Here is a 27,412-nt window from a genome sequence, read left to right as displayed (position 1 = left end):
GCTTTCATCTCAGAACTAGGACTCTTTAATCTCAGAATTCAGACTCTTTAATCCCAGAATTCGGACTCTTACATCTCAGAATTGCTGCTGGTTTATTTTCTCTCTCTCTCTCTCATAGTGATTTAATGTGACTCTACCTTTCCCAGGTACGAGTGTTTGCCCAGCAGGGGGCTCCACTGGTGACTCTGCATGTCCAACTTCTTGTAGCTGCCAGCGAACGCCGCCCGCACGTCCTGAAGCTTAAAGACACAAACTGCCGACTCTGGACGTGAGGACCTGGACGAGACACACGCTTATCACACACACGTCTCACACTGAAGGACGTGCGTCTTCTTCTTCTCTTACCACTGAGACGTGAAGACGCCGTAGAACAAGGTGTCGGCGGCGCCCTCCAGTGGTGGCAGCGTGAACACGTCCTGGAGGATGTTGAAGGGAAGCTGTTTGTGAGACTGACAGAGCAGAGGAGCTTTGGCGAAGGACGTCCACTTCTTCTGCAGCGTCCTCTGTCCTCCGACATCATCCTGAGACAGAAAGTAACACACTGAAGTTACATGATGTTCAGACAGGACTGTGCTGTGAGCGCCCCCTGCTGCTGAGAACTAGCAAAAGACACATGAGACTTGTGTAATAAAATCTACGTCATTTACTTCTCTTTGTGGAAACTGAAGTTTGGAAAGCACTCACTGTCATGATCCATCGTTCAAATGTCTGATTTTAGTCAATTCAGCATTTGAAATATTTCATTTAGATTAAACTCAGTGACACAATCTCTGACTTTCTTTATGAGGTTTGGAGTGGGAGTGAGTCATACCTGTATTTCAGGTATGACTCATGTTGTGGGGACCTAATCATCGGCGTCGTTGTTGTCGTGGTGATTTGGTGCTGAGGCTCCGCCCCCCTGTCACTCACCTTGCAGACTTGGACGACTCGAGCGATTTGCAGCTTTTCCACGAAACTGAACTCTGTCCCGACTTCAGTGAAGAAGAAGTAGAGTTTGTTCTGTGACGAGTCAGCCGCTGCGGTGATGAAGGTCGGCTCTGAAACACAGGAAGTGACCATGATGACGATGATGAAGAAGAAAAAAGACATGCTTGACCTTTGGCTGCATTTAGAGTCTGACACAAACAGGAAGTGACAGAGTGAGGAAGTGTTTGTGAAACTGTGCTTTGTTCAAGGAGGACAGACACTGTCTCTGTCTCTGTGAGAGGACAGACACTGTCTCTGTCTCTGTGAGAGGACAGACACTGTCTCTGTGAGAGGACAGAGGACAGTTACCGTCTCTGTGAGAGGACAGACACTGTCTCTGTGAGAGGACAGACACTGTCTCTGTGAGAGGACAGAGGACAGGACACTGTCACTGAGAGTGGTGTGTTCACTTACCTTTGAGTAAACACACAGACACACACACACACACACACACACACACACACACACACACACACACACACACACATGGTTTGTTCACTTACCCTCCAGTGAACGCACACATACACACACACAGTGGTGCGTTCACTTACCCTCCAGTGAACACACACACACACACACACGTAATGGTGCGTTCACTTACCCTCCAGTAAACTGACAGATGAGTCCTGACAGACATCAGAGCGACCGCCTGTGCTGAAGTGACGACTGATCTGAGGCTCCACCCCTCTGAAGTCACCGGTTGTGGCGCTGAAGAGCTCGCTGTCTGCACACACACACACACCCCTTCAGCTGAATGTGTGTGTGCGTGTGTGTGTGTGTGTGTATGTGTGTGTGATGACTCACCGATGGTGATGGCGATGTTTCTCTGGAACGGATTAAACGGACATCGACCTTTACCACTGCTGAGCTCGACCAATGAGAGGCTCACACTGTCCTGAGTGGGAGGAGCAGACACACAGGTGTGTGTGTGAGAGTGTGTATATGTACGTGTGTGTGTGTGTGTGTGTATCTGTGTGTGTCAAAGTTCAGACTCACGATGAAGGCGTCTCTGGGGCTGTAGGCGTGGCTTCCACAGGCATACAGGTGGGTGGCGTTTATGGGCTGTAACACTCGGATAAAGTTTGGACAATCGAGCTGATGATGAAGATGATAAAGATGATGAAGGTGAAGATGATAAAGATGATGAAGGTGAAGATGATGAAGATGAACTTACCACCTCGTTCTTCCCTTTTTTAGAACACTCCTTTATCTCCGCCTCTGACGGACGCCACTGCACCTGGACGAGAGGCGGAGTCAGGAAGGGGATTCAAAGCTTTTCTAAAGCTTGGTCTTGTGAACTCACCTTCCTCCTCAGGCTGATGACATCACTCTGACTGATGTCCAATGAGAGGACGGCGTCACGCGCGCCCACGTACAGGGTGGAGCCATCATTGCTTAGCAACAGCGTGGTGGTGTTGGTGACGTCATGGAGACTGAAGTGGACCAGAGGTCGTTGAGTGGAGTCTGAACACAAGCAGGAAACACATGGACCCACTCAGGACCTGGACCAGGACCAGGACACCAACAAGACACAACTGGTTCCTGATCCAAAACTTCTGTTCTAGTCCTGACCTCAATCCTCATGCAGATCCAGAACTGAGAAACCAGTTCCTGATCCAGAAGTGAATCATATTATAGAACTCGCTTCTAATTCACATTGTTAATGATCCAGAACTGAGCGGACTGGTGGATCATCTGATTATTAATCAATAACCTGATCATTAATGGATAATCTGATTATTAATCAATAACCTGATCATTAATGGATAACCTGATCATTAATGGATAATCTGATCATTAATCAATAACCTGATTATTAATCAATAACCTGATTATTAATCAATAATCTGATTATTAATCAATAACCTGATCATTAATCACTTACCTGATCATTAATCAATAATATGACCAATGAAGAAAAAGAGTTTTACTCACTGAGGAGGAAGGAGAGTCGAGGAGACACAGACACAGAGACACTGTGTCCACACAGGAGGACGAGGAGGAAGAGGGAGGATGAAGGAGCCATGATGAAGGATGAGAGGATGAGACAGCTGATGAACGAGTGATAAAATTTTAAAAATCTCTTGCTCGACTGAAGCAAACCAACTGACACACTGAGACACAGGAAGAGACAACTTCCTGTTCCTGTGGTGTGTGGGGGGGAGTGACTTAGAGCTTCATCATCATCATCATCATCACTGTGTCACATGGTCTGTGTGTGCGTGTGTGTTTTAACTTGAAAACAAAAACATCAAAGATGAACTGTTTTATTTACATGAAACAACAGCAGCTGATCAATCAATCTGATTTCATTCACTCCTGCAACACTCTGATCAGTTCCTTATGAGTTTTATTGATTATCATTGATCAGTTCCACATGAACAAGCTGAGACCAGGGGGGTATTCCAGAAAGCAGGTTCAACAAACTCTGAGTCTATCCCTGAACTCTGAGTCGGGAAACTCTGAATATCCGGTTCCAGAACGGCTGATCTGAGTTAGTTCAATCAACTCTGAGTATGTTAACCTCTAGGTATGCGCGTGCACAAGCACTATAAAAAGCCATCATCAATGGAGCCCCGATACCACGAGTCACCATGACAACCGAGAAAAAAAAAAGATCAACTTACTTCAGTGAGAAGGAGTTGGAGATCCTTATGCTGACCTACGGAGAATATGAGCACACAAATGCAACACAGCTGCAGCAGCGAAGGAGAGAGAGACCGCATGGGAGAGAATTGCTGCCCGAGTCAACGCGTAAGTTTGAATGTACTATTCCATTGACGTAACATTTAACCATAAGATCGTAGCATAGCCTATAGTTATGAATATAAGTAGGAATGAAATCTGAGTTTTTCATTTAGGTGCAATCCAACAGGAGAAAAGAGGACTTGGAAGCAGCTCAAAATGAAACATAAAAACATCATTCAAAAAGGTAAGGCATATTTTGCTAGGCTATGATTGCACCTCACTTTGATTTTTATTTTTAATTTTTAATTGACTTAGGCTATTAAACGTAACGTAAATATTAATTCAGATTGCAAACATTGAGTTCTGCTCAGCCAACAGAAAGAAGGCAGAGGCCCTAAAAACTGGTGGAGGGCCACCTCCACCACCTCTGACAGAGGCTGAGGAGCTGGCTCCAATACAGGGGTCGCCCTGTGGCTGAAGGCATCCCCGGGGGAAGCTCTTCTGAGCCTGTCACCCCCCAGGACACAAGTGCCTACATCAGATGCAAGTATACACTTATGTCTTTTTTTTTTTAATAAAAAGTGCCTACTTTTTAACAAATATATATCCACCCACACAACAGTTGTGGATGGTGTCAACTGCCTGGTTCAGCCTCCGACTGAAACAATTGTTAACCCTGCAGCTGTAAGTATTCCATACTCAGATCTTGCCTCAGATGGTAGTTCAAAGTATTCTGAAACAGTATCTTTTCCTGCATCACAGGAGGAGGAGGAGGAGGAGGAGGAAACGCTGTCTGCTGCCACAGGGAGTGAGGGTCCATCAACTTCTAGAGCACAGCTTGACACAGTGAGATTTTCGGTCAATACCATGTTAAATCTGTATGTAGAAATGCAGGAATTAAATGTTGTCCATATGTTTCCGAGTTGCCGGTAAAAGAGTTGTACAGGGTGCACCTAATGAAAACCATTCAAAAAACCGAGAAAGAAGTTAGTTTTTTTATTAATCCCCTTAGGGAAAGTATTCATCTGCATTTTGACCCATCCTAGAATTAGGAGCAGTGGGCTGCCACACTGAGTGGCGCCCGGGGAGCATTGGGGGTTGGGTACCTTGCTCAGGGGTACCCCAGCCCTTTTTGGCCGGGTGAACCGGCGACCCTCCGGTTACAAGTCAAGTTCCCTTTCCCCTTGGCCACAGGCTGCCCATGGCCACAGGCTGCCCGAGAAATGGTGTACCTGGACCAGCAAATCAGAAAAACAGACTTGGAAATTCTATTACTTGAACGCCAGTTGAGGTGGGTGCATTGTCATGGTGAAATATGTTAATAGTTGGAACTATATTACAAATCCTGACTGTTGCTTTTGTACTTTTAGGGAATAAAGAAGAACCAAATCACATGTGAATTTGTCTTTTTTATTTTTAATCAGAACGTCTAATCTGGGTCGGAAGATTCTCTCACGACGTAATGTATTTCTAATCAATACGGCTTCGATGTCGATTGGATTTCTAATGAATGGGCAATCCATGTCTAACTGCTTTCTTCGTGTGGGAGGAGACAGGTAGAAACTCTGGGTTTCTTATAGTGAACCTGCCAGCGAGCAGGTTATGTTCACAGAGTAAGTTACCGCAGTAACAGACCCAGAGTTTAAGTTACCTCTCTTTCTGGAACGGATAACTCAGAGTTTCCCCCATCTCAGGGTTAACAAACTCAGAGTTCTCACATAACCCGCTTTCTGGAATACCCCCCAGGTCTACTCTAAACCAGGTCCAAACCAGTCAAACCTAGGTTTAAACCTAGTCTGAGACCAGGTTTAAACCAGTTTCTACTTTTTTACAAAGGTGACATCATGAACCAGGTCAAACAAAAGGTCAAGGGTCAATTATAAAGACACTTGACAATCAAACAGTTTTTTTTCCTTCAGTTTGTTGTGACGTAGTTTAAAGTCAGACTTCACTTCGGTTTAATCCGGTTTAGTTTGGTCCCACATCAGAACCTTTCAATCCAGTTTAAAGGATGTGATGTTGTTTTTCAGAGGAACCTGGTCTGGGTCAGTCTGGGTGGAGAACCACCTGCAGGTTTGATTCCCAGCTCCTTGAGCAAGGCACTGAGCCCCACTGCCTCTTGGGGGCGCGGTTTACATTACAGATTCCTGAGTGTCCTCTGCAGCTGAGCAAGGCACCGAGACGTTCACTGACCGTCAGAAGAGGTCAAAGGTCAATGTTCAAGTCTTCATCATCGTCTTCCTCAAACACAACGATCAACACCAAACTCACAGTGGCGACGACTCCACCTTCTGAGGGGCCGAGGGTCGAGTGGGCGGAGCTGGAGGTCGTCTGCAGAGACAGAGAGAGAGACAGACAGACAGACAGATGAAGTGTGACGTGTTTAAAGGAATACTTCACAGATCTGTGTATTGCTAGAACAGTACTATTTAAAAATGGTGCTTCCCTCCCTCAGTTGTTCTGCAGGTGGTGAGTATTTTGTTTTGTGTGTTTATATTTGTGATACATCTCACGAGGGTTTGTGTGTTTATATTTGTTTTGTGTGTTTATATTTGTGATACATCTCGTTTGTGATACATCTCAGGGTTTGTGTGTTTATATTTGTGATACATTGAGGGTTTGTGTGTTTATATTTTTTGTTTATGTGTTTATATTTGTGATACATCTCACGAGGGTTTGTGTGTTTATATTTGTTTTGTGTGTTTATATTTGTGATACATCTCACGAGGGTTTGTGTGTTTATATTTGTGATACATCTCCGAGTGTTTTGTGTGTGTTTATATTTGATACATCTTTTGTGTGTTTATATTTGTTTTGTGTGTTTATATTTGTATCTCCGAGGGTTTGTGTGTTTATATTTGTTTTTGTGTGTGTTATATTTGTGATACATCTCACGAGGGTTTGTGTGTTTATATTTGTGATACATACATCTCCGGGGTTTGTGTGTTTATATTTGTTTTGTGTTTATATTTGTGATACATCTCAGAGGGTTTGTGTGTTTGTTTGTTTTTGTGTGTTTATATTTGTGATACATCTCACGAGGGTTTGTGTGTTTTATGTTTGTTTTGTGTGTTTATATTTGTGATACATCTCACAGGGTTTGTGTGTTTATATTTGTGATACATCTCACGGGGGTTTGTGTGTTTATATTTGTTTTGTGTGTTTATATTTGTTTTGTGTGTTTTATATTTGTGATACATCTCACGAGGGTTTGTGTGTTTATATTTGTTTTGTGTGTTTATACATCTCACAGGGTGTTTTGTGTGTTTTATATTTGTGATACATCTCACAGGGGTTTGTGTGTTTGTTGTGTGAATCATCACGGGGTTTGTGTGTTTATATATGTTTTGTGTGTTTATATTTGTGATACATCTCATGGTTTGTGTGTTTATATTTGTTTTGTGTGTTTATATTTGTGATACATCTCACGAGGGTTTGTGTGTGTTATATTTGTTTTGTGTGTTTTATATTTGTGATACATCTCACAGGGGTTTGTGTGTTTATTTTGTGATACATCTCACAGGGGTTTGTGTGTTTATATTTGTATACATCTCACGGGGTTACATCTCACTTTGTGTGTTTATATTTGTGTGTTTATTTTGTGATACATCTCCACGAGGGTTTTGTGTGTTTATTTGTTTTGATATTTGTGATTGTTTGTGTGTGTTTATATTTGTGATACATCTCGGGGTTTGTGTGTTTATATTTGTGATACATCTCACAGGGGTTTGTGTGTTTATATTTGTGATACATCTCACAGGGTTTGTGTGTTTATGTTTGTGATACATCTCACGGGGGTTTGTGTGTTTATATATACATCTCTCTTTTGTGTGTTTTATGTTTGTTTTGTGTGTTTATATTTGTATTTTTGTGTTTATATTTGTGATACATCTCACAGGGGTTTGTGTGTTTATATTTGTTTTGTGTGTTTATTTGTGATACATCTCACGGGTTTGTGTGTTTATATTTGTTTTGTGTGTTTACATTTGTGATACATCTCACGAGGGTTTGTGTGTTTATATTTGTTTTGTGTGTTTATATTTGTGATACATCTCACAGGGTTTGTGTGTTTATATTTTTGTGTGTTTATATTTGTGATACATCTCACAGGGGTTTGTGTGTTTATATTTGTGTGGGGGTGTATTCTCACAGTTTTGTGTTTTGTTTTGTGATACATCTCACGGGGTTTGTGTGTTTATATATGTTTTGTGTGTTTATATTTGTGATACATCTCACAGTGGTTTGTGTGTTTATATTTGTTTTGTGTGTTTATGTTTGTTTTGTGTGTTTATATTTGTGATACATCTCAGGGGTTTGTGTGTTTATATTTGTGATACATCTCACGGGGTTTGTGTGTTTATATTTGTTTTTGTGTTTATATTTGTGATACATCTCACAAGGGTTTGTGTGTTTATATTTGTGATACATCTCATGGGGTTTGTGTGTTATATGTGTTTATATTTGTTTTGTGTGTTTATATTTGTTTTGTGTGTTTATATTTTGTGATACATCTCAGGGGTTTTGTGTGTTTATATTTGTTTTGTGTGTTTATATCTGTTTTGTGTGTTTATATTTGTGATACATCTCACGGGGGTTTGTGTGTTTACATGATGAGTGCTGTCACCGGTGTGTTTGGCTGCTCGTCTACCTCTGTCTCTGTGGCTTGTTATTCTGTTGTTTTTGACCATTGTCACTCCACAAATCGAGTCTCTACTGGTGTATGATCATCAAACACTCTTGGATTTTCGTCTTTCTGCCGTGGATCAAGTTGCGTTTGATCATGATGGACAGAAAACTTTGCCGGGCTTCAGTTCCACACTCCCTGGTGGAAGCGTCACAGTTGCCGCGGCACACACAGTGGATGGCCGGTAAAGCTGAAGGTCTACCTGGCGTCTTCTACCGCTTCCAGATTTGATCGTAGATCATATCGTCGCACCGCTGTGTCACGGCGTTACATGGACCCCGGTGATGCCTGTCGGATACCGATGCCCGGCTTCGATGAGGGTTTCTGCCGCCCCTGCTCTCTCCGACTTTGCCAGCGCGGGGTAACCTGAGGCCTCTGTGTCGGGCTCCCCAGTTGAAACTCGCGCTCCTTCTCAGCTACGTGGGATTCTTAACCCTCTAACTGCTGGGTTAAGAATCACTTCTTGAGTGTCTTGACAAGATAAAAGCGTGGATGGCCCTGAACTTGCATTTTAATGAAAGGAAGACGGAAGTGATAGTGTTTGGACCTAATGACTCCAGTGAGTCCCTTCCTGTTGACCTGGGCCCTTTGATGCAGCACGTAAGGCCTACAGTCACAAATCTGGGTTTTAAATTGGACTGTCAAATCAGTGCAGTTGGTAAGCTTTTTCCACCTAAGAAAGCTGACAAAGGTAAAACCTTTTCTTTCAGCCCAGCACTTTGAGACTGTAATCTATGCGTTTATTACTTCTCACTTAGATTACTGTCATGCACTTTATCTTGGAGTCAATCAGACGGCCCTCTCACACCTCTAGCTCGTCCAAAATGCTGCGGCACGTCTTTTAACTGTAGCACGTAAGAGGGAACATATAAAGTCTGTTTTAGTCTCACTCCACTGGCTGCCTGTGCATTTTAGAGTTCATTTTAAAATCCTATTATTTGTTGTTAAATCTTTAAATGGTCTTGCCCCGCCGTAACTCTCTGAGCTGCTTCATCCTGACGCTCCTGCCCGGTGTCTGAGTTCAGCTGATTAGCTGCTCCTGCAGATACGCCCCTTCACTGTCCACTTTTAAAACGCATTTTTACTCTTTGGCTTTCAACCCAGTATGAGACATTGTTTTATTTTTATCTTTTTATAGTTTTATTGTATGACTTTTTCTGTTTTTATTAATACTTTCTACAGTATTTTATTCTTTTATTGTATGTTTTATTGTTTGTTGTCTAGGCCTATGATGTAATTTCTTGTATTTTATTTATCTCTGTTGTACAGCACTTTGTTTCAGCTGTTGTTGTTTTAAAGTGCTTTATAAATAAAGTGGATTGGACTGGATGCATCGAAGCTTGAGACAGCGAGACTCTAGTGGGGCAGAGAGCACAGTGCATGCTGGGAGTTGTCGTAAGCCAAAATAAAAGATTTCTGCCTTTCTCGGCCATGAAGGCATAAATATTGTTTCACATTTCTATGACACAGATGGTCCAGTTTTAACACACAGTGAAATATTCCTTTAAGGACAGTGATAAAGACGAAGTCATGTGACATTACCTGTTGGGAGCGGCCGCAGGCGTGACTGCACTCTGCTCTCGGAGTTTGTTGGAGGCGTGTCCAGCAGGGTGAGGGTGGAGCTGAGGGTGGGAAGGTGGGGCCAGGGGGAGAGGCTTTCTGGGCACCAGAGGTTTGAGTGGAACAGGAGCCTGAAATCAGAAAATCATCTTTGATTTTCATCAAATCATCACATGACACCACATTCTACACGCTACCCTCATGCTAACAGCCACCAGCATGCATGTGTGGCAGTGTACCTGTCCAGGTGAGACGGGGTCAGGGGGGAGGGGCTTGTTGGGTGGAGCTGGTCGAGTCACCAGCTGCTGGAAGGTTAGTGAGGAAGAAGAGGAGAAGAAGAAAAGGAGAATAAGAACAGGAAACAGACAAAACAGAAGAAGGAGAAGAGGAGAAGAAGAAGAGGAGATGAAGAAGAAGAGGAGATTAAGAAGAGCAAACAGAGGAAGAAGAAGAGGAAGAGGAAGACGAAGAAGAAGAGATGAAAAGAAAAGGAGACGAAGAAGAGGAAGTGAGGTAAAAACGAGGATTTCATGAACAAGCCAGAGAGAAAAAAACAAACATGCGTCAAACTTGTCGTTATCACCATGACAACAAAGAAAAACAACCAGTCTCCGCCCAAGGCTCTCTCCCTTTTCTGACCTACAGTTTCAATTCCACACCTTGACCTTTAGCCACCTGAGCATAGTCAATATCAGTTCCTTACACACACATACAGAGACACACACAGTGACTGTACCTGGCTGGTGGGGGGGGCATAGGGCAGAGGCTTGGTGGGGGGGGCTGGTATCTGTTTAACAGGCTGAAGCAGCAGAAGAGTCAATAAATCAATCAATCAAACAGTCAATCAATCAATCAATCAATCAATCAATCAATCAATCACAGTCACCATGAACATACACACCATGAACATACATGAACACAGTCACAATGAACATACATTCACCATGAACACACATGAACATACACACCATGAACATATACACCATAAACATACATGTACATACACACCATGAACATACATGAACATACACACCATGAACATACATGAACATACAGTCACCATGAACAAACAGTCACAATGAACATAAAATCACCATGAACATACAGTCACAATGAACATACATGAACACAGTAGCCATGAACAAACAGTCACTATGAACATACATGAACATACAAACCATGAACATACAGTCACCATGGACAGAAATGAACACAGTTACCATGAACATACACACCATGAAAATACAGTTACCATGAACACACACACCATGAACATACAGTTACCATGAACATACACACCATGACATACATTCACCATGAACATACAGTCACCATGGCCATAAATGAACACAGTTACCATGAACATACACACCATGAAAATACAGTTACATGAACACATGAACATACAGTTACCATGAACACACCATGAACACACACATGAACATTCACACATGAACATACAGTCACCATGAACATACAGTCACCATGAACATACACACCATGAACATACAGTCACCATGAACATTCACACCAGAACACCATCACCATGAACATACAGTTACCATGAACACACACACCATGAACATACAGTTACCATGAACATACATGAACATCACCATCCATGAACATACAGTCACCATGAACATATAGTCACCATGAACATAGTCACCATGAACATACAGTCACCATGAACATACAGTCATGAACATACACACCATAAACATATAGTCACCATGAACATATAGTCACCATGAACATACAGTCAACATATAGTCACCATGAACATATAGTCACCATGAACATACACACCATGAACATACACACCATGAACATACAGTCACCATGAACATATAGTCACCATGAACATACAGTCACCATGAATCAATGAATGTCATCTCTGTGTAATAGAGTTTCCACACCACTGAACTACACAACTACAACACAACACAACAACAAACAACTGCAAAGATCTGACTCATCCTAACGTCAAAAGAGACAACAACAAGGCCACGCCTCCTCACAGTGACATGAGCAGGTGAGTTCAGGTGAGGTTACCTGTGATGGGGAGTTTAGGGTGGGGTCAGGGGGGAGTGGCTTAGTGGGAGGAGCAGGTCTGTCATGAACCTGATAGGAGAGAAAACAGGAAGCAGATGCAGAGTGACAGCTGACACATGCAGAGGTCAGAGGTCAGGTGTGTTAACATGAGCTGACACAGGAAATCATTCAACCAATAAAGCAGTGATGTCACTTCCTGAAAATGTGCTAAAGAGATCACCATCCCATCAAAATAAAAGTCATTTTCAATCCATGTAATCCAAATCACACTATGAACGTGTTATTGTGTCAGAAAAACATTCACTGCTTCATAAACTGACTCAATGAGGATGAGGATGAGGATGAGGATGTCTTTGAGGGGCGGGGTTAGAGAACGTGAGGTAGTGGTTACATGGTTACCTCTTTGTGGGCGTCGGCCTGTGGGTTGAGGCGGTATCTCAGAGGCTGGACATGCTCACTGTTACTGGCGTCCACTCGCTCGGTCACTGGAGTCCTGGACAGAAGACAGATTGATGAGACGGTTGTGGGACAAACGTCTCCCACGAATGAGTCTCACAGTTTCAGCGTCTACACCTGTCACGTGTTACAAACACCACATCCTCTTCCTGTTTCAAAGTAAAAGCTCTACAGTGTTTCACTTCCCTGATTCAATTAATTTTGTTTTACAGTGAAATGTGAGGAGGAGGAGTATAAGAGTCCTAAAACACACACACACACACACACACATACACACACCTGAGATACACAAACACACACCTGAGAGAGAGACACACATACACACACCTGAGAAACACACACATCCATGTTACTGGAGGGTTTTCACATCACAACACACTTAAAGCTGCATCTGAGAGGTGAAACCAGGAACACTGAGACCTGGATCTGAACATTTTTAAGTCCTGAGGTCATGAGACCAGGTCTGAGGGAACGGTCACATCTACAGAGACCAGACTACAGACCAGAACCCAGAAGGTCCAGCAGTACCTGGAGATGTAGACGGGGTCAAACTCCAGGCCCCACATATCACAGTGAGTCACACTGCATTGTGGGCAAGAAAACACACATGAATCAGACTGAGTTGACTTAAAAACATGGATGAACTGGATGTAGCTCCGCCCCACTATCTGTTCATAAAGTCATCGATAAATGTGATGAACACATGAATTACACTATCTGTTCATAAAGTCACCGATAAATGTGATGAACACATGAATTACACTATCTGTTCATAAAGTCACCGATAAATGTGATGAACACATGAATTACACTATCTGTTTATAAAGTCACCGATAAATGTGATGAACACATGAATTACACTATCTGTTCATAAAGTCACCGATAAATATGATGAACACGCTGTTCCTAAAGTCACTGATAAATGTGATGAACACATGATTTAGACTATCTGTTCCTAAAGTCACTGATAAATGTGATGAACACATGATTTAGACTATCTGTTCCTAAAGTCACTGATAAATGTGATGAACACATGATTTAGACTATCTGTTCATAAAGTCACTGATAAATGTAATGGTCACATGAATTAGACTATCTGTTCATAAAGCCACTGATAAATGGGGTGAACACATGAATTACACTATCGTTCATAAAGTTACTGATAAATGTGATGAACACATGAATTAGACTATCTGTTCATAAAGTTACTGATAAATGTGATGAACACGATAAATGTGATGAACACATGAATTACACCATCTGTTCATAAAGTCACTGATAAATGGGGTGAACACATGAATTAGAGTGAAAGAATCTGGAGTTAACACATTGTTATTGTTCCTAATAATGTGATCATGAGTCTGCAGGTTTATTGTAATATTTGATGATTATTATATTTACCATAAATTGTAATTTTAATTATAAAGTTCACTTTATTTGTTATAAATTTAAACCAAAATAAAAAGCATAGCAATGAGACCAAAATCATATTCATGGTTAAGATTCAATGGATCATAAAAGTACTTCATTATTCATTCATTATTTTTTTGAGTCATGTGACAGTTTATCAGTGAATGGAAGTAAACAACATCATTCCTGTAACAACACATATAAACTAATATTCACTGATCATTTTAACTGTAATGACGTCATTATACTTTTCACTTTACTGTATTCACTATCGTTGGTTTGACATTCATTTACAAATCCATGGTTTAGAGACCGAAGCTAACGTGACATCAGTATTCATGAAATCAGCTTGTGCACGTCAGTAGCGTACTCCCATCATGCCTTTCACCGTTCATGGACGCGCCGAGCAAGTCGAGAACGCGGCTCGTTCACGAAGCCCAGAGGCATTATGGGAGTAACACTACTGCACATGCTCTGTGGAAATAAACCAGGAAGTCAGAAACTTTGACATATGTGTGAGTGAGCAACTCCATAGGAATGAATAGAGCCAAAGGGGCGGAGCTACATCCAGGTCTTATAATACATCCATGCTTAAAAATGGGAGAGTTCATGTTTTTTTCAGACAGAGAGCGGACTGTGCTGTGAGCGCCCCCTGCTGCTGAAAACCAGCCTGAAACACAGATGCTGATAAAGCAGATTTTAAAAGACTACGATATCTTCATCTCATGTTCACGTCTCTATCTCAGACAGACCTGTGTTTGTTTGTAAAGCACTCACTTTCCCACACCAAACGTCATCGAGAAAATCTGTTCAGATTAACCTCAGTGACACAAAGTGACCACATGAGGCAGCAGAGGGCAAGCAGCTAAAATCACTGATTTTCTCTTTGGTGTGGGAAAGTGAGTACTTTACAGACTTCAGTTTCCTGTTTGCAGCTTTTCACTGAGGGTGAGCCTCGGTGTCAGCAGCAGGGGGCGCTCAAAGCACAGTCAGCTGTACATTACAGAGTGAGAGTGTGTGTGTGTGTGTGTGTGTGTGTGTGTGTGTTACCGGTTGTGTTGTCTAGCTTTGTGAAATGGGCTGTTTGGTCCAAAACATAAGAGATTTCTCCGGAATCGAGGAAAGCGAAGAGCGAGAAAGAGGAGGACGACTGGCAGGACGAAGAAAAACACAACGAGCAGGGCGACTTGGACCGGGTCAGACCCTAAACACACACACGCACACATGGGAGCAGGGTCAGCCTGGGTCAGAGCTCAGATGTTGGACAGGTGTGTGATGGTGTGTGTTCTCACCTGGAGCAGCTGTGGCTGGACCGCTGTCCACGCTGCCGCCGTGACCTGAGTACCTGCAGTCAGGTGGAGCCCAGCCCACGTCACAGTGACAGTTCTTATTACTGTTACACACCTGACACACACAGACACACACAGCAGGTTACACACACATAAATCAGGAACAGCACGCTAGCGCCACCTGTGGACAGAACACTCACTCACCCCGTGACCGTTACATTTGCTGCGACAGTCGTCGACGCCCAGCACCGACACGTCCTGACACGTCTGCTTCAAACACACCTGCAACATTTATTAAAGGGACAGTTCATCTATATATTATCTATACTTTAACTTTGTTTCGGTCATGTTTCCTCCTGTCCTGCAGGGGGCGCCGGCTGACTGACCTTTCCAGGGCCGCATGCAGTTCCCTGAGCCACAGTAGCAGGGTCAGACACGTCGTCTCCCAGGTGGAAGAAGGTTCCTCTGCAGACCAGGTCACTGTGGCGCACTTCAGTGGTCAGGATCTCTACGTTAATGCCCAGCAGGGGGCGCTGTCTCCCACCCTGACACTGGATCCTGCCACAGTGCACGTCACTGCAGCACGTGGAGGGAGGGGGTGGGGTCATCAAGGTGTGTGTCTGTGTGTTGTATGTGTCCTCTGTGTGTTGTGTGTGTCCTCTGTGTGTGTATGTATCCTCTGTGTGTCTGTGTGTGTCTGTGTGTTGTGTCTGTGTGTGTGTGTGTCTTGTGTGTGTGTCCTCTGTGTGTTGTGTGTGTCCTCTGTGTGTTGTGTGTGTCCTCTGTGTGTGTTGTATGTGTCCTCTGTGTGTGTCTGTGTGTTGTGTGTGTCCTCTGTGTGTGTGTTGTGTGTGTCCTTTGTGTGTGTCTGTGTGTTGTATGTGTCCTCTGTGTGTTGTGTGTGTCCTCTGTGTGTTGTGTGTGTCCTATGTGTGTGTGTATGTGTCCTCTGTGTGAGTCTGTGTGTTGTGTGTGTCCTCTTGTGTTGTGTGTTGTGTGTGTCCTCTGTGTGTGTCTGTGTCCTCTATGTGTTATGTGTGTGTGTGTGTGTGTGTGTGTGTGTGTCTGTGTTGGGAGTAACGGCGTTATTTTTTCAGTAACAGAGTAATCTAATGAATTACTTTTCCTATTGTTGCAACGCCGTTACCGTTACTGAGAATGTAAAGTGGCGCGTTACTTGTGTTACAGTTCGGTTGAATGAAGCACAGAGAGAGCAGGGGTGGAGATGATTGATGACGACACTGTTGCTAATGCGATGATGATAGGCTGCGTGGACGGGTGCCCTGCTCACGCTGTCTCGCTGTACGCTCTAAGACAATGGCGACGAGCCAGGGAAGCGTAGCGTTTTTTAAGTGGAAATATCGACACTACTTCTCCCTTACCGAGGTAAAAGGAAAGAATGGATATGTAACTTGTGTTGTGACTATAACGTTATTACTTTTTTAAAGTAAGATGCCCAACACTGGTTGTGTGTGCGTGTGTCCTCTATGCGTTATATGTCTGTGTGTGTAGGTGTGTGTGTGTGTGTGTGTAGTGTGTGTGTGTCTGTGTGTTGTGTATGTCCTCTATGTGTTATATGTCTGTGTGTGTGTGTGTGTGTGTGTCTGTGTGTGTACTCACGTGTTAGCACAGGGGATGTAGGAACCATTGGTCAGCTGACCACAGTTTCCAAACTTGTTTCCTTGTTTGTTGACAGAAGAGAAACAGATGGGCGGAGCACTGGTGGAGTCTGAGGACACACACACACACACACACACACACACAGTTAGAGTGTGTGTTAAAGCAGCAGCTTCACAGTGTGAACTGGTTAAACTGGTGTCTTACTGGTTCCCCACAGCAGCTGACACTGAGCGTTCATGCTGACACACACTCCTCCATAGCAGTAGGTGGCGCCGTCCTCACAGGGCTCACCGTTCTGCAGGAAGACATTGGGGGGACAGTGGGGGGAGGAGCCAGTGCAGAACTCGGCCAGGTCACATGCTCCCAGAGGCTCCCGACACACCGAGCCTGCAGGACGCAACTGAGGGCAGAGGGGGAGGAGTTTAGACTGGAAACTTAGTGCAGAGGGGAGGAGTTTAGGGACTGAGCAACTGAGGGCAGAGGGGAGAGTTTGGGTGAAATTGAGGGACAGAGGGGGGAGGAGTTTAGACTGAGCAACTGAGGGCAGAGGGGAGAGTTTGAGCTGAGCAACTGGACAGGAGGGGGAGGAGTTTAGGACTAAGCAACTGAATGCAGGGTGGGGGAGTTTAAAAAGTGAGCAACTGAGGGCAGAGGGGAGGAGTTTACAGCTCAGCAGCTGAGGGGCAGAGTGGGATGAAGTTTAGACTGAGCAACTGAGGGCAGAGGGGAGGAGTTTACACTGAGAAACTGAGGGCAAGGGGAGTTTTAGACTACAACTGAGGGCAAGGGGAGGAGCTTAGGACTAAGCAACTGAATGCAGGGGTGGGGGGAGTTTAAAAGTGAGCAACTGAGGGGCAGGGGGAGGAGTTTACACTCAGCAACTGGGGCAGAGTGGGATGAGTTAGACTGAGCTGGAGGGCAGAGGGGGAGGGTTTACACTGAAACTGAAGGCAAGGGGAGGAGTTTGGAGCTGAGCAACTGAGGGCAAGGGGGAGGGAGTTTACACTGAGAACTGAGAGCAAAGGGGAGGAGTTTAGATTGAGCAACTGAGGGGCAAGGGGAGGGGGTTTGACCAGCAACTGGGGAAAGGGGAGGAGTTTAGACTGACAGCTGAGGGGCAGAGTGGGGAGGAGTTTACACTGAGCAAATAAGGGCATGGGGAGGAGTTTGCACTGAGCAACTGAGGGCAAAGGGGAGGAGTTTAGACTGAGCAACTGAGGGGCAAGGGGGAGGAGTTTAGACTGAGCAACTGGAGGGCAGAGTGGGAGGAGTTTACACTGAGCAAATGAGGGGCATGGGGAGGAGTTTACATTCAGCAACTGAGGGCAGAGAGTGAGGAGTTTAAACTGAGCAAATGAGGGCATGGGGAGGAGTTTAGACTAAGCAACTGAGGGCATGGGGGAGGAGTTTACACTCAGCAACTGAGGGCAGAGTGGGAGGAGTTTAAACTGAGCAACTGAGGGCAGAGGGGTTTACACTGAGCAACTGAGGGCAGAGAGGGAGGAGTTTAAACTCATGAACTGTCGGTGAACGTGAACATGTTCGTCAACATGACAGTGAACGTGTTATTGAATATGACGGTGAATGTGTTAGTGAACATGACGGTGACCGTTTTAGTGAACATGATGGTGAACGTGTTAGTGAACATGTCGGTGAACGTGTTCGTGAACATGATGGTGGACGTGTTCGCGAACAAGACGGTGAATGTGTTCACGAACAAGATGGTGAACATGTTAGTGAACATGATGGTGAACGTGTTAGTGAACATGACGGTGAGCGTGTTCGTGAACATGATGGTGAATGTGTTAGTTAACATGACTATGACCGTGTTAGTGAACATGACGGTGAATGTGTTAGTGAACACGACGGTGGACGTGTTCGCGAACAAGACGGTGAATGTGTTAGCGAACATGACGGTGAACGTGTTAGCAAACATGACGGTGAACATGTGAGTTCAGTCTTACTTTACAGTTGTGGCAGCAGATGCCGTCAGATGAACACTGAGCTCCCGGGATCAGCTGACAGGTGGAGGCGTTACAACAGGGATCATCACACTCCTGACCAATCAGAGCACAGCAACACAGGTCACAGAGGTCACACAGGTGAGCAGAGACATGTAGGACATGTAGGACAGGTGAGTACCTCCATCAGGCCGCAGTCACACTCTTCTCCTCTCTCCACATAGAGGTTTCCACAGCGAGGTCCTCCTAACAGAAGATCTGGTTCAGGAACGTTGAACAGACACATTCCTCCTCCATGAAGTAAACTGACAGACAGGTCAGAGGAACTGCAGCTGCTGAACTGCTGACCAGGCATGAACCTGAGGGTCACACACACTCACCTGGGTCAGATCACCTGACACTGACCAGGTCAGATAATCTGACACTGAACCAAGGTTAGATAATCTGACACTGAACCAAGGTTAGATAATCTGACATTGAACCAAGGTTAGATAATCTGACACTGAGCCAGGTTAAATAATATGACACTGAACCAGGTTAGATAATCTGACACTGAGCCAGGTTAGATAATCTGACACAGACCATCTGACACTGGGTCAAGTATGATAATCTGACACAAATAATCTGACACTGAACCAGATTATTGAATCTGACACTGACCCGGGTTGTATAATCTGATACTGACCCAGTTGATGGCTCCATGATGCATCCTCCGAGTCGTGGTTCGTTCTGGCAAGAGCAGCGACGTTCTGCTGTGTCATGACTCATCCCCAAGTTGTGACCAAGCTCATGAGCAACAGTGGAGGCCACGCCCAAAACGCTGACCAGGTGATCCTGAGAGAGAGAGAGAGAGAGCATGATGAACACTATGATGATGATGACCACACAGTGGCGTGCACAGTTAGACACTAGGTGGTGCTACAGCACCTGCCGTTGCCCTCTGGACCAAGCAAGTGCCCTTTTGAAAGGTCGTTGTTATTTTAAACAGTGTATGTGGCCCATGCTGACATGATCATCCATAAATTCTGCACGATTAAAAGAGTGTGATAATATTGCCCTAATTAATATGCCACTGCTCCTCCTACGCCGCACACACCTCTCTTCCTTTGTCAACGTGAACGCGCAGAGCGTGCACAAACGGAGGCGCGCTGCAGCAACAGTGCACATCTGTAGCCCGCACACACCTGCTCACGGCCCCGTCCCACCAGCCAGGTAACACATAAATGAATCGAGTCGAGTGTATTGTTTGCCCCCTAAGCCTCAGTTGCCAAGCTATAACTTGCATTGTTTTGTCTCTGTTGTGAAGTAGCCTGTCTCATACAGCGCCACCACAGCTGAGCATAAATTAGCCGACTGCACATCTGCTTAACAAGCTAGACGCTAGCTAATCACTGATATGACGTGATGACCAGCACACAACTAATGTCGGCAGAGTTTGTCATTAGTACAACATGTGAATCTATCAGTACACTTAAGCTGAATATTTAGTATTGTGTAGGTTTACATTAGGCTTACATTAGTGCCTGTCATGTTTTCTCACTGCTATAATAAGGCAGCCCATAGTTCCACACGCCAGAGAAAGTGCCATTATTTTTTCACTGAGCACCTGCCGTCCGAAATGTCTGTGCACGCCACTGTGAACACATGACGGTGAACACATGACCCTCACCACGTTGACTCCACCTGACCGGTCTCTGGAGCACATGGACGCCTGAGATGCCATCCCCACCGTGGTGCCGTCAAAGGCCCCGCCCCTGCACAGTGAGAGGTCAGGTCAGGGGTGACACACGGACACGTCACATGTTTGTTTTTAAAACACTCATACATGACCAGCTGGGCGTTGTCATGGCGAAGGCGGGGAAGCAGCTCTCTGCTTCTCCACTCCAGGAAGTTGTTGAGCGTGTCCTTCGGACTCTTCTCCACTCGGATCTTGTCTCGGTCGCTCCAGACCTCCAGACCAGTCAGTGCCACCCGCACATTCAGAGGGCGATAGAACTGAGGGTGAGAGGGTGAGAGAGAGCGAGAGAGTGAGAGAATGAGAGAGTGAGAGAGGCAGTCAGAGGCAGAGGTCAGAGGTCAGACGTCTCACCCAGTCCACCTGGTTGGCCACGTCCATCATACGGTAGATGATGGTCTTGTTGTTCTTCTGGTAATTCATGAACTGTGAGGAGGAGAGAACACTGTGAGCTGCTGCCACCTGCTGTTCATACATGTTACTACAGGACACACACACACAGGGTGAGAACCCCACACACACACATACGTGCACGTACACACACACACACACACACACACTGACCTCCTGGTGGTCAGCCACCAGCACCAGCTCAATGTATTTGGTCTCTGACAGGATGTCCCTCTTTCTCTGCAGACAGAGGACAGAAGACACATGAGACAAGACAGAGGACAATGTGTTTGTGTGTGTGTGTGTGTGTCTCACCCTGTGTGTGTGTGTGTAGCTGTGGATGGGGGGAACAGCAGTGTGATAAACCCCACAGTGTCCAGCGTCACCACCCTCCAGTGGACTGGCGGAGAACAGCAGGTGGACTCCTTCTTCATTATCTCCTCCTCCTCCTCCTCCTTCACTCCCATCCCCTCTGCTCTCCTCCCCCTGGTGGAGGAGATGGTAATGGCGGTCTTCATCCTGTGGCTGCAGCTCAAAGCTAAGCGTGGCGTTGATGACGATGACGCCGCTGCAGGAGGAAACACAGTCAGGTGAAGCTGGTTTAAGACCTCAGTAATCCAGCCTCTGCACCGCCACAGGGGTCAGAGGTCACCGAGCTCACTGATCCAGATCAGGATTTTTCCACAGAAAAAAAATGCTGATGTGTCAAGACACACAATGAGCTGAAAATCTGTAAATCCTGGATCAAACTGGAGCACTGCTGTTTTTCTGTTTGTGACCCGATGAACTCACAAACAAACAAACAAACAAACAAACAAACAAACAAGCAAACAAACAGACAAACACGCAAACACGCAAACAAGCAAACAAACAGACAAACAAGCAAACAAACAAACAGACAAACAAACAAGCAAACAAACTAACAAGCAAACAAACAAGCAAACAGGTAAATGAACCAATCAGAGACTGACCTCAGTCCGGAGCAGGTGCTCAGAGCCACCCTGGACTGAGGGAACCCTCGGATGCTGCCGTGGTAATAACAGTGAGTCTGTGGACAACAACAGAAGCAGCTGTCACTCAACACGAAGATGCATCACACATATCATAGAGAGAGAGGGCGGGGCCTGGGCAGGGCCTGCACTGACTCACCACAGGGTCGGCTTTCAGAGACACGCCCGTACCGTTGGACAGGTAGAAGAAGACATTTGGAGGTTTGCGCAGAAGGTGACTGCAAGAAGACAGCAGCCCATCATCATCATCATCATCATCATCACCATCATCATCACCATCATCACATCATCGCATCATCACCATTACCATCATCATCACCGCCATCACTACCATCATCATCATCATCACCACCATCATCATCACCATCACCATCACATCATCATCACCATCATCGCCATCACCATCACCATCATCACATCACCATCATCACCATCATCACATCACCATCATCACCATCATCGCCCCCTGCTGCTGAGAACCAGCCTTACACTCAGGCTCAGTCAAAGGACTTTGGTGTTACAAACTTCAGTTTCCTGTTGGACATTGAGATAAAGACATGAACATGTATTTTCCTTGTGTCTCCATGTTTTACTCAGTATGTCAGGCTGGTCCTCAGCAGCAGGTGGTGCTCACAGCACATTCAGCTCTCTTTACTGAGACTCACTGGTTCTTCTCCAGGTCGAGCAGGAAGAGGCGTCCTCTCACCTCCAGTCCACACTGCAGTCTGTCTGGATGTCCGTCCTGAAACACAGGAAGACAGTGTGAGATCCACTCACTCACTCACTCACTCACTCACTCACTCACTCACTCACTCACTCACTCACTCACTCACTTCACCACCATCTCCTCACTCACTGCCCTCTATTCTCACTCTCATCTCACTACTCACTATCTCACTCACCACCTTACCCACTTTTTCTGAGATGGGGCTGGTCTGAACATATCATCCAACCAATCAGTCTATTTTCCTGTCTGTCATTGTTGTGCAGCTGTTCAAAGAGGAGATTCCCTGGTCCTTTTCTGTGTGTGTGTGTGTGTGTGTGTGTGTGTGTGTGTGTGTGTGTGTGTGAGAGTGAGTGTGTGGATGGAGGAATGGATATGTGTGTGTGTGTGTGTGTGTGTATGTACTAGTAGAGTTTTCCTTAAATGGCAGAATTCTCTGAGCGGTTGGCTTTCTCAACCATGCAGCCCTGGAACTGTGTGGGGCCGCAGCAGACGGGTGCAGGGCTGTTGTTGGTTGAAGTCATGCTCAGTACCTCGGGTGGGTGACTGAACCTGAGCGCCCTTCAGGAAGCTTGCCTCTGTGAAGCTTTTTACTGTGCCTGAAGCAAAAATGTCACACTTCACTACTCACTTACACTTCACACACACACACACACACACACACACACACACACACACACACACACACCTTCACTCACTCACCACTCACCACCACCAATTTACCCCAGATGACCAATCAGAAGCCAAATCTGTTCTGTTTTTCATCAGACCTCGAAGGAGTTTAGAGCTCATTTAACCTCCTGTGTTTGCAGCCTCTTTCACCATCTGTTAACACTGCAGTGTGTGTGTGTGTGTGTGTGTGTGTGTGTGTGTGTGTGTGTGTGTGTGAGGTCATGGGGCGGGGCTCCGAGCAGGCGACCACAAAGGAGACATCTGAGTGTGATTTTCATGACTCAGTGATCAGAAATTCAGCTGCACATTTTCTGACAAACAACAACATGAATATGTAAATGAGCCACACCCCTTTCCCCACCCACTGGAAACTTTAACCTGTACTGATTCAAGCAGAAGAAGAAGACTTCCTGTCTGTTGTTAAACTGAAGTGTCCTTGTCCACATCCATGGTCCTGACCAACAGTGTCCATTAAAGACAGTGGGTGGAGCCAAAGACTTCCTGCTCCTGCATCAGACGACATTGTCTTCCTCTGACCTGAACCTGAACTGGACCTGGACCTGGATCTAGACCTGAACTGAACCTGGATCTGAACCTGGATCTGAACCTGGAGGTGGATATGAACCTGGATCATGTTACAGTCTTAGACGACATCATGACCAGAGACCCAACAGAAATACAACCATATTATAACCCTATTATAACTTTATTAGCACAGGTACTAGACTGGTATTATAGATTATGTTATATTATAGATTATAGTATAAATTGTAGTTAGATTATTGTATATATTGTCATTAGATTATATAGTTTAGTTTTGATGATAGTGAGATTGTAGATTATAGTTTTAATTATAGCTGGATCACAGATTATAGTTAGATGTTAGATTATAGATTTGATTACATTTAGATCATAGATTATAGTTGGAATATATATTATAGTTTAGGGGTGTGTGATATATATCGTCTACAACAGTATCTTAATTGTTGTTTTAACGATGCGTGAAATCATTATAACAGTGTGTCGAAATCCTTTGCAAGAACCAATCAAAACACGTCTTTATGAGAGGCCACACACTCACTGCATGATCAGCCTCGTAGGACACATGAGGACACCTGCCGCGTTCCACGCTTCACAACAACAGCTAACGTAGCTGCATGTTAAACATAAGTGAACAAACACAGACTCCAGCAGCCTCAGAATCCATGTGGTTACATTTAGCTAAACGAGGATCCTCCTCGCTCACATGGAGGTGGTTTGGCTTTGAAAACACTGATGTCACTCAAAAGACAAAGCAGTTGCCGTCAAAGACTCGACAGCGTGTTTGTTTCACCGTCTGTGAATGAACCAGCGCACAGAATATGAAGAACATGAGAGGCTTGGGCAGTCAGCGGTCGACCACGAGCGGCCAGCTAACGTTCGACAAGAAAACACACTCACAAACTTTGGCAGAGGTTAATGTGTATCCACATTCTCATGTTAATGCCTTGTAGTTCAAATATGATGAGTATTGTTTACATTAGTTTAAAATGCTCTTATGATAGTTTTTGTTGGTCGTTGTGCAAAACTTTATAAAGCAAGTTTAAGTTATTAAATAAGACCTGTTTTTCTTTCACAAGTTGTTTTTTGTCAATATTATCATTAACCTCTAATATACTATTACACAGTTTCCCCCAGGGTGGGTTTATAGTAAGATTATAGTAAGATTACAGTGAGATTACAGATTATTGTATTGATCATAGTTGGATTATGGTATTGGTTATAGTCAGATTACAAATTATAGTATTGATTATAGTTAGATTAAAGATTATTGTATTGATTTGAGTTGAGTTGACCATTAACAACCATTAAAACCAACCTGGAATGCTTCAGCGAGGCTCCGTCTCTTTCCGTCCACCAGGACAAAGGGACGTGTCTTCTCCAGCAGGGGACGCTGTTTTCTGTCGCCATCTGAGGACACAGAGCGAAAGTGAAGTGAGACACAGACGCTAACAGTGACGTTAGGTTTACCCTCAGATTTAACCTCAGCTTTAACCTCAGGTTTAACCTCAGGTTTAATCTCAATTTTAACCACAGGTTTAACCACAGTTTTAACCTCAGCTTTAACCTCAACTTTAATCTCAGCTTTAACCACGGGTTTAACCACAGGTTTAACCACAGCTTTAACCACAGCTTTAACCACAGCTTTAACCACAGCTTTAACCACAGCTTTAACCAGGTTTAACCACAGGTTTAACCTCAGCTTTAACCACAGGTTTAACCACAGCTTTAACCTCAGGCTTAACCACAGTTTTAACCACAGATCCACAGATTTAACCACAGGTTTAACCACAGTTTTGACCACAGCTTTAACCACAGTTTTGACCACAGTTTTGACCACAGCTTTAACCACAGTTTTAACCACAGATTTAACCACAGGTTTAACCACAGCTTTAACCTCAGGTTTAACCCCAGGTTTAACCACATGTTTAACCACAGGTTTAACAACAGTGTTAACCACAGCTTTAACCACAGGTTTAACCACAGCTTTAAACACAGGTTTAAACACAGGTTTAATCACAGGTTTAACTCTGGCTAAGCAAACAGAATCAGTGTGACTGTCCTCACCTGTCACGGCTCTGATCAGATCGTCTGTACCGTCCGTCTGTCGGTGTATCATAACTTCTGGGTTCTGCGGTGCGTCCAGAGACCTGGGGACCGTGAAGGCAGCGCTGCCGCTCAGCAGCCGTAGCAGAGGCAGAAGCGGCAGGAGCGGCAGCAGCGCGGCGGCGGCTCCGCTCATCTTCTCCGCGTCTGCGAGGAAGCCCGGGCCCCGCTGTCGTTACCTCCCTGTGCTGGAGCTCCAGAGGAAGTTCCGCCGAAACTCCATGGTAACGAGCGCAGACCGGAGCGGGTCAGTCCGTTATCTGCGCAGGTTCCGCCGCTACAAAGTACCGTCAGCACCGGGGGGAGCCGCTCAGTCTGAGGCGGTAAACGTCAACTAAAGTCGGCAGAGTTTGTGTGGACACCACACGGCGACTTAACGAGTCGTGAACCGTGTCATTAACCGGAGAACAGCGGACTGTTCACCGGAGAGTCATCCTGCTGAGTGAAGCTAATCGGAAACACGGAAGCTCACCGGAAGCTCCACGAGAAGTAGCTTAAAAATAAAAGTGTGAGTCACATGAAAATTATTTTTACCCGTTTACTTTCTGATAAAATGAAATTCCATTGTTGTAATGTAGCGAAGTACAAATACTTTGTTATTTATATTTACTTTTATTCCACTACATTTCCTCTAACCCTTGTACCTGTTACTACCAAATAAAAGAGTCGCTATTATGATCTGTATTTATATAGAGCGTTACTAGTCATGATGAACTGCTTTACACTACAGTTTTCACATATTCACACATTCACACGCTGCAACATGGGCTGTCTTTGCTCAGGGGCACACATAGACGAGCAGAGCCAGGAATTGAACCCACAACCTCCCTACCACTGACCCACCATGGCTCAATCCTAACTCCTTACTTTTTATAGATGAATATGACTTTTGATACTTAAGTAAATGTCATAAACTTTAAGACTTTTGCTGAAGTAATTTTATAAAAAAGTGACATTTTCTGGTCACATACTTTTTTACTTTTACTCAAGTATGACTTTAAAGTACTTTCTACATAACAGTAAAATTCCTGAATAAAATCTGTGAGGAAAAAAAAGTTTTTCAAGTCATCAAACTCCGTTTTTAGTTCTTTACTGTTTTGTGGCACACTCACAGCACTGCCCCCTGCTGGTGTCTGTGGAGTACTGCGTTCATCAAACGCACTCCATTAGCAGTGCTTATGTTTACCACTAAATAAATGAAAACGTGAAACTGAAGAACTCAGTTAAGCACAGTTAGTGGCTTTTATTTTGAAATCAAACTGGATGCAAGATTAAAAGCACACACACACAGAATAGAATGTGTGTGTGTGTGTGTGTGACCTCAGGTGACCTCTCACCTTTGCAGAAACCTGACACTAATCTTCAGGTGTGAACAGAGCGATCATGTGATCATGTGATCATGTGACACTTAGGCAGCTAATCACAGATGTGACAGAGGATCAGCTGTGACTCTACAGCTCCCTCTGCTGGTGTCACACACATCACACTCTCCTCACTCATTAATCATGTGTTCAACAAACAAACATGTCAGTGATTATTTGTCTCT

The 27,412-nt window shown here is 44.7% G+C and overlaps 2 protein-coding genes across 8 annotated transcripts in view; both read right to left on the bottom strand.

The window, feature by feature from the left end:
- LOC122774167 (semaphorin-4A-like) overlaps positions 1-2,992 on the bottom strand; it is a 5,287-nt gene extending 2,295 nt beyond the window's left edge. Inside the window, exons 1-9 of the mRNA XM_044033225.1 lie at positions 2,902-2,992; positions 2,270-2,430; positions 2,141-2,203; positions 1,963-2,061; positions 1,771-1,861; positions 1,568-1,690; positions 910-1,037; positions 346-521; positions 138-276 (exon numbers count right to left, since the gene is read on the bottom strand). Coding sequence (XP_043889160.1) covers positions 138-276; positions 346-521; positions 910-1,037; positions 1,568-1,690; positions 1,771-1,861; positions 1,963-2,061; positions 2,141-2,203; positions 2,270-2,430; positions 2,902-2,992 — 1,071 coding nt within the window. The remainder of the gene's footprint in view (positions 1-137; positions 277-345; positions 522-909; positions 1,038-1,567; positions 1,691-1,770; positions 1,862-1,962; positions 2,062-2,140; positions 2,204-2,269; positions 2,431-2,901) is intronic.
- Positions 2,993-5,050: 2,058 nt separating this feature from the next.
- adam15 (ADAM metallopeptidase domain 15) lies at positions 5,051-26,327 on the bottom strand. Of its 7 annotated transcripts, none has more exons than XM_044034525.1 (25): positions 25,828-26,327; positions 25,079-25,170; positions 22,490-22,566; positions 21,964-22,042; positions 21,786-21,862; positions 21,130-21,382; positions 20,989-21,054; positions 20,779-20,850; positions 20,515-20,684; positions 20,359-20,443; positions 19,375-19,523; positions 18,871-19,048; positions 18,693-18,785; positions 16,933-17,128; positions 16,729-16,837; positions 15,495-15,684; positions 15,313-15,390; positions 15,112-15,223; positions 14,870-15,023; positions 12,353-12,446; positions 11,954-12,022; positions 10,635-10,697; positions 10,138-10,203; positions 9,881-10,029; positions 5,051-5,985 (listed from the first exon to the last, which is right to left on the bottom strand). In XM_044034525.1, the coding sequence occupies exons 1-25, from the start codon at positions 26,000-26,002 to the stop codon at positions 5,922-5,924; spliced, it is 2,910 nt and encodes a 969-aa protein (XP_043890460.1). In that variant the 5' UTR covers positions 26,003-26,327; the 3' UTR covers positions 5,051-5,921. The 7 variants fall into 7 exon arrangements, with proteins under 7 accessions (XP_043890460.1, XP_043890461.1, XP_043890465.1 ...); XM_044034526.1 differs by having other exon boundaries at positions 10,138-10,200; XM_044034530.1 differs by lacking the exon at positions 10,138-10,203.
- Positions 26,328-27,412: the final 1,085 nt, after the last annotated feature.

This window comes from Solea senegalensis, linkage group LG9 (assembly GCF_019176455.1).
Source record: "Solea senegalensis isolate Sse05_10M linkage group LG9, IFAPA_SoseM_1, whole genome shotgun sequence".
Taxonomy (NCBI): domain Eukaryota; kingdom Metazoa; phylum Chordata; class Actinopteri; order Pleuronectiformes; family Soleidae; genus Solea; species Solea senegalensis.
Note: the sequence above shows the minus strand (reverse complement) of the source record. Positions and strands in the feature narration are given on the sequence as shown.

Coding starts and splice junctions, on each gene's coding strand:
- adam15 (XM_044034525.1), bottom strand. CDS start 26,002: ATGAGCGGAGCCGCCGCCGCGCTGCTGCCGCTCCTGCCGCTTCTGCCT. Junction 19,049..19,374: donor ATCATGGAGCCATCAACTGG/GTCAGTATCAGA, acceptor TGTGACCCTCAG/GTTCATGCCTGGTCAGCAGT. Junction 18,786..18,870: donor GTGACTGCGGCCTGATGGAG/GTACTCACCTGT, acceptor CTGATTGGTCAG/GAGTGTGATGATCCCTGTTG.